Source organism: Solanum stenotomum, chromosome 1, assembly GCF_019186545.1.
Source record: "Solanum stenotomum isolate F172 chromosome 1, ASM1918654v1, whole genome shotgun sequence".
Taxonomy (NCBI): Eukaryota; Viridiplantae; Streptophyta; class Magnoliopsida; order Solanales; family Solanaceae; genus Solanum; species Solanum stenotomum.
This window is the reverse complement of record NC_064282.1, coordinates 2,198,454-2,208,476: the sequence shown is the minus strand read 5'-3', so window position 1 is coordinate 2,208,476 and position 10,023 is coordinate 2,198,454. Positions and strand designations below refer to the sequence as shown.

The window sequence follows — 10,023 nt, the reverse complement described above, 5'->3', positions numbered from 1 at the left end:
GATCTCACTTGTTAAAACCAACATCATAGATCTTAAATGTGTTTTTCACACAGACCAGGGTATAAGGAAAACATTATTGGTTGATGATTCGCATTTTGCAAAATCAAAAGTAAATATTGATCACATTAAACTGGTCAACCATATGCGAAGTTAAAGAAAAAATGGACAAGGGTTTTCGTACCTTGAATATATTGAGTACCTGCTTCCTCCCACCAACACATCTACCATGAAACTATGCAGGCCAAGGTATATTATGCCACCATTACTACTAAATTTTCGCTTAAATCTAAAGATTACATGGTTTCCATTACTTAAAAGTGCATAGAAGAAATAGTTTCACATTTTGTTCTTTGAATAACTATACAGTAGAACACCCATTTAACTGCCCAAAAAAATTCTACTGACTTTTTTTCTTTTTTTCTGCTATTCAATGTGAAGTACCGAACTTTAAATAGACAATAGGCACAAATGGTCCTAAAAATAGATATCAATAGAGAAAAGATGCACAATAAGAGATGCATAGAGATATTTTTTTTTTGAAGTAGAGTTTTTTACAATACGAAAAGCGTAAGTTGAGCAATAAATAAACCATTGTGTTGTTCAAAATGCTATTTTACATAATGTGACTCTTAAAACATGAACTAGGCGAAGTGCAACTTCAGTTTTATTTTAGACACGTGTCTCGATTATACTTGCTCTTTTCACATGAGCATAGAAAGCTTGAGTCAACGTGCTAGGTTTTTGTCCTTGACCTTCTTCAAGTTGGGATTTCCAGTAGTTCAACAAGAGGTGCTTCCCTAGTTCATATGACTGTTCCATCTCTAATTGTGGCTTTCTCTGATATAATGATTATCCCTGATCGTATGTAGAATCCTTCCTTTGGTCGGTCTGCCTCTTGAACACCCTAAAGTTTCAAACATCAGAGAGTTAATTCTAATAATCAATTATGTCTCAAAAATAAAAGTGCTCTATAGCTTGCAACACTTTTCTTTTTCACGTGGGATCTTGTCAATAGAGTCCCTATAGTTTTCGTTTCTCGCGAGCAAGAAGCACACCAACAATGTGTGTTGCGTGCTCTATTGTGTTTTGAACTTGACTGTGTGAACAATAGTTGTTAGGAAGCTAACCTCCGCTCTATAATATTCTACTATAGTTGAAAAATAAGACACACTAAAGAAGCTTACATGTTTATTTATGATTGAAACATTCTTTCCTATCTTTGCGTTCTTGTCAATGATACATTTCCTGTACGAGTGAAACCATAATCATCAAATTAAAGTATGAATGATGTCATTTTCATGAAATATTCAATGTCCATTTACCTTATTTTTGTATTTTCCCCAATTCCAATCGGTACTTTCCCCTCTGCTAACAGGGAGGCAATCTCAGATTCTGTTTGGTACAAGTCTGCTCCCATCATGAAAGTATCCTGTGGTTGTAAAACGTGTTGTTATACTTTACAACAAAATGTACTAGTGCATTTTTCACAAACTAAAGAAAAGAAAATAAATGTGTTTGTTTGTTCAGGATAAATTAAAAATTAGGGCTACAAGCAAACCTTCAGTTCAACACCACAATCTAAGCGCGATCTTTCACCCACTATGGAGTGTTCCACAGAACAATCTCGCAAGAAACATCCATGAGAGATTATGGCATCCTTAATCTGAAAAGCAGAGGAAGAATACAAAACCTATTAGAACCCCAGTTAATGCAAAACACTTGCACAATTTACCCACTTACCTTGCAATTGTCTATCTTGGTTGGTGGAAGGAACCTAGGAGATGTGTAAAAAGGTGTTTTTGGATCGTAAAATTGGAACTCTGGAAACTGCAATGGAAATTAATCAGTGCACTGATGTAAAATAATTTCTCAAAATTAGTTCATTGCATATGGTGACAAGTATAAAGATTAATTTGCAACATGCCTCTTGTGTGAGTGCCAAGCTAGCATTATAAAATGATTTAATTGTTCCAATGTCCTCCCAATAGTCTTTGAAAATGTATGCCTGAGAAGATAGCATAAATTTGTTAAAACTACAGCTAATTTTTTAGTTGAGTAACTAATGTACTCAATTCATAAAAATAATTTCAATCGAAAGATCCAAGATCCTTTACTTGGACATTGTAATCGTCAATAGCTGCTGGTATAATTTCAGAGCCAAAATCATTAGAAGTGGGATAGCTCCATTTCAAGAGCTTCAACAATACATCTGTCTTGAATACATAAACTCCCATTGAAGCAATATAGGGGGATTTCTTCGCATCTTGTGGAGATAATCCAACAAGAGTAGTATCTACTTGCTGCAGAACAAGAAATAAATGAGTTGAATTCTAAAGGAGCACTAGTCTGAATGTTGTTGTATATAGTAAAAGGTTGCGACAGAATTTGTAACAGAATTTGGAGATTACATCGGCTGAATAAACTTGGCAAATTTGTTTAGAAAGAAATCAGCACATATACTAAAAGAAAGAGTTCAACTAAACCTACCATTGCTTTAAGATCAAAACCTTTTGGTTTTTCAGCAAACTGGACAACTCTGCCTCTGCTGTCAATCTTGACCAGCCCAAAATCTGATGCTCGGCTGATAAGTAAAGCTTAAATCTCAGCTTAACATAATCACAATAAGGTATAAAGAAATGTGGTGATGTTTTTACTTCGAAGTAATGCATATGAATATTAAAGGAGAAGCACTCTTTCTCCATATTGTTTCTGATCTCACTCAATTCACTTAACCATTACTAGTTGTTTCTTATTGGAATTTAAACAAACCTGTCCTCAGCTGGTGCACATGAAAGAGTAATATCAGCATTCCTGTCAATATGGTTCTGTTTGAAGATCGGAGGCAGTCAGAAACTTTGTTGTTTAAAAAAAAAAAAGCAAACAAAGAATGAGGAGTGCATAGGTAGTTAAAGTGGACATACCTGCACCAACTCCATATAATCCATCCTATAAAGATGATCCCCAGATAATACAACGATATTTTCAATATTCTTGTTCTTAGCGTCCTGCAAGAATTGGTTGCCTTGTAAACACAAAAGTACTATATGTCTGTACATAATAACTGATTCAGGAAAAAATAATGAAACATTTTTCAGAAATTATATCAGGTCGACAGAAGAAAGCAGTGGTGGATTAGTGTCCTAAAGAGTTGTAGAAATAAACCTCAAAAACCCATATAAATTTTCTAACAGCATCTGCTGTTCCTTGAAACCATTTTTTTCCTGCTTCCCCAGGTGTCTGAGTTGCAGCTAGTACCTGTTTAATGACGGAATTCCTTTCAGTCAGTAAAACTAAGCAAGACAGCAGAAAAACAATGAAAAAAATCATCCGAAATTGTTACAGATTTTGTGTGAACAAATCACTTGGAGGACCAACAAATTTACTCATATTAATTAGCTCAGCTGTGATATCTAGCAAGACTAATCCAGTTTCCTTCAAGAATTTCAAAAGTATAGTCTCAAACCTCGACAAATCCATCTCCAAAGCTCACACCATTGCCAAAATATGTTCGAGCAATGTGACGATTCAGGGGAGCAGAATTGTACTGTGTCAGCACAAAAATCTTGTTAATAGCACTGTTGATACAGTTGCTCATTGGGATGTCTATTAGCCTGTAGCATCCTCCAACCGGAACCTGGTGCCATGTTGCACAAAACATCAGAATCTTAAGAAATTGACCACAGAGTGGACATCAACTTGCAATCTTGTACACATATTCTATCTATTTCTAATCTATCTGTTTAAGGTAGAAATCAACAAATGGACCAGAGTTTTAACTGGACATTAGACATCTAAAACAAAAAATTGAGAAAATGTTCATGAGCAAAGATAAATCTCTTACAGCAGGGGTTGCAGTTCTACTTGTAAGTGGGAATAACTTGGTCCCTTCTCCTCCTCCTAGTATGACTGCAGCCACATCCTTTGGATTTGCCCGGCGTCTCTCAAGACGTGGCATATCTACGAACTAAATAGGTCCAACAAACAATCACAATCACAGACTGATGGAGATAAATATTGTAGGCTCAACTGAACACAATATCTTCAACATGAAACAAATATATAGCAAAAGACTAGTACTAGAACTTCAACAAAATTAACCTCACAACCCATAATCTTATAAGTGTAGTGAGTTCAATGCTAAAAATCTTAAATATTGGATTCGCTTCCATTCACAATATAGTTCATATCAGCTTGTTTCCACCCTATCTACAACACTACTATGGCATTATTTGAAGCAGACATGTCCTAATAAAGAGAAAGAATTGATTATTACCAGAGTCTGTCTGTCATTTTCAGTAGTGATCACAGAGTAAGCAACCCCAGGTTTGATCTTGTTCTCCTTCTTCTCAAGTTTCAAACTTTTCGACAACTGATTAATCCTGAGATTGCTGTTCAAACTCCCTCTGATCTTCTCCCCGAAAAACTCCTTCTCTCCATTGTTAAAGCCACCAGTGTTCACTCTCCCCAAATGGACCGTCGATTTCATAGGCACACAACAAGTATCCATTTCTGCAGCCAATCAACAAATCAGCAATCCCATAAGATTAAGATTTATCAATGGATCTAAATCAAATAGATTTACTCAAATTTCAATAAAGTATATGTAATCTTTAAGCAACCAAGAAAAGTATAAAATACATAAAGAAAATATCACTAATTAAAAAAAATGGTCGGTAAACCCGAAACCCAAGCTAGCTATATGCTCAGTCTCATAGCATTACCACAAAAACATGAATCTTTACGCACATGAACCCATGATCTCTACGTAAAATTAAGTATTTCACACATATATTTTCTAAAATTGATAAAATATTATGGACTGACACCCATATTAAAAGAAAGCTAAGTGGTAAACCCATATCGTAAAAATTCACCTGTGGACTTCCACAATATAGAGCATTAAAAGAAGAAAAAGAAAAAAACAAGATTTTGAACCTGGAAAGTGATGATGTTGGATCTTGAAAACAAGAATGTCAAATAAGTAACCAAAATCACTGAAAGAAAAATGGAAATTGCTAGTGGTGCAGAATCAAGAATCTTGAAAAGTAATTCAGAAAAAGTTTTAAGGAGATCTAGAATTGAAAGTGAATCACAACAAGTTGTGTTGTTGAGTGGACATACAAAGGGGAGTGTGATCAGCTTTATTGGCTTGTGAACTCTCACGAGAAACCTTGCTAATCTTTCTATTTATACTCATTTCCATATCCCTATTTATAAAATAGTATTATTTAACTTATACACCCCATAACTTTTCTATTATCAATGTATTTTAACTTTAACAATTCTCGGAATATATTAACAACTCCTTAAATTTATTTAGTCCCTCAAATTAGAGCTTTTAAATACATGATAAATCTTCATATTATTCCTTTTGTTCACTTTTACTTGATAATCATGTTTTACTTTGATAAAATATTATTTATGAAGCTTTTTTTATCATTTAAAATTTAAGATAAATATTTGATAAAATCTTCATATTATTCTCTTTGTTCACTTTTACTTGATAATCATTTTTTTTCATATTTTACTTTGATAAAATTCTTATGAGGGTTTATTTTATCGTTCAAAATTTAAAATGAATATTTGATAAAATTTCATATAATTGGCTCATCAATTCAATTAATAACAGAGGTAGTAATAATAAGAAATCCTTTTGTCATTATAAAAGCGATAAAACTTAGATATTATTAAATAAATCACTGAAAATTAGACTCGAAGAGTTATTTTTCCAAGACTATTTGACAGACGTCATAGTGTGTAGGGTCCACCAAGATCTGGACAATAGAGACCCATTACAGGCCAAACACCTGTCTTTTCCATTGTTATTATTGTATATGAACCATATGATTTGCAAGAAAATAGTAAAATATGCACATGAACACTATATACAATTCCACACCCATGAATGTCATTTTATATACGATAGTGTTATATTAATCTTTGTCCGTTAAATATTTGGTAGGGTCCAAATTATGTCGGACATTATTTAGTTGGAGATTAGCTGACAATTGCAGACCAAAATCTTCAAATAATTTATGATAATCAGGGCAGCTCAATAAATCTCGTGGCCTAAGGCAAAATCATATTAAGAGGTCCTTAAATTTATTTTATAAAATTTATACACTAACAAGAAAATCTATTTTCTACACAATAGATTAATCATTTAAGACAAAAAATATCAAATTTCACACAAAAAAAAAAAAAAGAAAGGAAGGAAGAAGAAGAAGAGAACAAAAAATAAAAGTGATGGATTATCGATGTTAAGCTTCAAAACTCAAATTGTAATTTTAATTTGGCTATCATCGCAAATAAGAAAAAGAAAAGAACATGCATAACTTATAGTTGAAGTTTGAGCATGGATACTAACAAAAATATCCAAATTTCTGATCAATTTAAATGATATAATTATTTTTAAATGATATAATTCATTTCATTAAGTAGCACGTGAATATCTAAAACAAATTATAAAGTTTTCATATAATATATTAAATTAAAACGAAAAGGAAACTTATGCATGAATATTTTTGTGTTCACGTAGTTTAAAAAAATATAATGAGTGAAAATATTATGAGAATTTATGAACTTATTGATAAAAAATACTCTGAAACAAATAATAATAAAAAATATACAATAACAATTTTATTTATATAAATTATATTAATATATAATAAAATTAATAATAATAATTTAAATAAATTTGGATCGTTCAAATTTTTGAGGCCTAAGGCAATGGCCAAGCCTTAGAGCCGCCTCTGAATTGATAATGTTATATACTTTATTAGTGTATGCTACTTAGTATTTTGGCATTGATATCGATCGTTTCCCAATTTGACATTTTTACCATGGAGACAGTTGGTATGATTCATATAAAGTTTTATAAATTAAATTGAAGGTACTTAAATTGACTTAAACACTATCATTTTATTGGGTGTTTGTTGAATTAATTAGCTAAAGACCTTGAAAAATAAATAAAGATGGAATTAATTAGGAGTGGATTGTGAAGGAGACAGTGAGACAATGCATGTTAGAGATTAGTTAGATAATTGAATATTTAATGTAAAAATGTGCTTGTCTTCTTTCACAACTTGGAAGATTCCACCCTCCTTTCCATATTTATATGTATGTCATTTACTCACTTTTGCTATTCATATAATCTAAAGACTAAATAGATTATTTTGATAAAGATAATTTTACTGCATTGATTTATATATATAAAAAAGTTTTCTGATCAAGTTCTCCAAATGAAGTAACGCTATTTAAGCGGGTGATTATTATTCAACAAATAATTACATTATTTATACTGTTTTTTCACTCCCTATTTATTATGTGGTATTGTTTTTTTTTTCTTTTTAATTTACCGAACATAAAATTATATTGTTATATATAAAAAATATTTAAATAATATTTAATTTTAGAAACATAGATTCAAAACTCAAGTTTATATAATTAATATAGTAATATTTAGTTTGTAATGTAGACTTCTAGTTACTTAAAAATAATATCTGCTCCTATAAACATTACTAAAAGTTTACCATTTTTCTATAGAAAAATACTCTGCCTATTTTTTATTGTTCATTTTTTTTTCAATTGATAGTATAATATTTCTTGTAATATTTTGTAAGACACAATAAATGTACATAAATTATTATACATTATATAACACTACAAATGTTTAGATCTTAGATTTGTTTTTATTGATTATAGTTTTGAAAGTTTCAAAACTATTCTAGAAGTATTAAAAATAAAATTAAAACTAGAGTATGTGAATTAGACAAACTGAAGTTGAATTAGACAAATCAATAAGTAGAAAGTAATTGTAAATTTACTATTTAAAAAAAAATAGTAAAATTTTGAAAAATAAGTACATAATAATTGACAATAAGAAAAATTTCAAGGATAAAATGTGAATATCAATTATGTTGTACAATAAGTTCAAAATGTAATTAGGGAGAAGTTAAATATGATTACATATTAAAAAAAAAGGTAGGAAGTATGCATTTTTTATACGGTCTTTGTCTAACTAAATAAGTATTAACTCGAGGCTCACTAGACTTGACTCCGTAGATGGGCGGGTCTATATATGTGTGCTTGTGAGGTGTACTTGAGTTTTCTTTAGATGAAATGATAATATTTCACAGTTTATTTCAAAATAATAATAATAAATACATAATTATTTATATTTCTGGTTATACTACTTTCGCTGAGTTGTTTTTAGTACATCAATAATACTGTCTACTTATAAGAAAGTTTATATTATTTTGTGTGATGTACTAACGACAACAATTCCATATAGTATAACGAATTGTATAACAATTCCAATATTATTATTTAAAATCAATTATTTTTTTCCTTTATGCAAAATATCTATGACATATATTTAATTTATGATATCTTGGCTAGTCCTCCGGAAAAAGAATGGGACCCAAAATTGCAGAAGAATGAAACAACGGTTCCTTATCATACGCTGCCAAATTCTCTATTATTATTATTAGTAGTAGTATTATTATTATTATCCCCTGTGCAAAGAGAGAAGCGTCAACGGCTCACAATGAATTGTGCTAAATTCTTCCTCCGTTTTAATTTATTTATTTCGTTTTAACAACATCAAATCTAAAAAATCAAGATTCTTATAGATTTTTTTAATTTAAAATTAAAAATACGTAATACAAAATTTTCATTTAATTTTATAATTTTAAATATGTGAAAGTTAATTAAAAAATAAAAATAAACATTCTTTTTTAAACGGATTAAACATAATTGAAAGCCTATGAACGGTTGATATAAAAGAAGCTCGTGGTGAGTCCCTATCATTGGACAATTTGTTACTGGGCCCCAACCCAGATGTCAGCCCATTTTATTGTTCATCCATCGTTCTATAATTCATTTCTTCTGAATCTGTGACTTAAATTATGGTTTCAAAAAGAGGTAAATGTTCATTAATAAAGGTGTAAGACAAATTGTGTTACCACTGAATTGTACCTGGACTATGGTTTTAAAAGAGCGCAAGATTAAAGTAAGAATTCTGATTAGTAATTTTTTAAAAATGACTCATGTTTTTAGTATTTTTAGAACTTCATGGCATTATTAGTTTCCTAAATAATGTTTTCTTGGAAAATAAATAATTTCATATTTACTTTTTAATGTTTGGTGAGTAAGCAAGAGAACATTAATTATTCCAACATGTTTTGGAGGTGGGTATAGATGGGAAAGTAAGGGTTTGGGGATGGGTTAGGGAGTTGGCTGGGTGGAGAGGAGACAGTAAACTTAAAACGTCACTTATGTAACTTATCATTTTCCTCATTTTTAAGAAACTTGGCTTCATAGAAAAAATATTTTCCTCCTCCATACAAACACAACCTGATCAATTTAGCGAAATCACATATGTGAAATTTAGAACAAATAATATGTATACAACTTTATCCCTACTTTGTAAAAATATATAAGAGTGTTTCATATATTATATGATTTCATAATTTAGTTCTGATACGAAATTAATAACGAAAGGGATTACAGAAAATGGCATAGTGACAAGTGATAATAAATGTGTTACAGCATCATGATTTTTGCTCCACTAAAATAGGTGCAGGGGTCCAAGAATTCGACTCCTATCAATTGTTGTATCCAACTGAATTTAGAAATAAAAAGAAACAAAAATATTTACATGGACACGTTTCAAATATTAATCCTTTCAAAAAATTGAATTTGTTTTAAAATATTTGATTACAATATATATATATATATATATATATATATATATATATATATATATAATAGAAGTAGGTAATATTCATAACCAAATGGAGATACAATAATACAACTTTTTATTCAGAAATTGTTAAGTATTTGTTTTTGTCCCTCCAACCAAACGACTTGTATGTACAAAACATTTTAGGGAAAATTTTCAAAATAACAATATTTTATCTTTTAGTGGGACTCCTTAGCAACAATTTCATTATTTATTTAAAATGTCATTATTTTAGTTTGGTAATGGATTAGTTCTGTATTTATTTTATTTTGATTAAT

General features: G+C 30.2%; 1 protein-coding gene across 1 annotated transcript; it reads right to left on the bottom strand.

Moving 5' to 3' along the window:
• Positions 1–472: 472 nt before the first annotated feature.
• Positions 473–5,145, bottom strand: LOC125877841 (glucose-1-phosphate adenylyltransferase large subunit 1). The gene is made up of 15 exons (XM_049559115.1): positions 4,936–5,145; positions 4,274–4,509; positions 3,842–3,964; positions 3,464–3,634; positions 3,163–3,255; positions 2,922–3,005; positions 2,770–2,825; positions 2,488–2,581; positions 2,115–2,300; positions 1,925–2,005; positions 1,741–1,827; positions 1,559–1,663; positions 1,323–1,429; positions 1,185–1,245; positions 473–904 (listed from the first exon to the last, which is right to left on the bottom strand). Exons 2-15 carry the CDS (start codon positions 4,505–4,507, stop codon positions 803–805), a joined length of 1,584 nt encoding a protein of 527 aa, XP_049415072.1. The 5' UTR covers positions 4,508–4,509; positions 4,936–5,145; the 3' UTR covers positions 473–802.
• Positions 5,146–10,023: the final 4,878 nt, after the last annotated feature.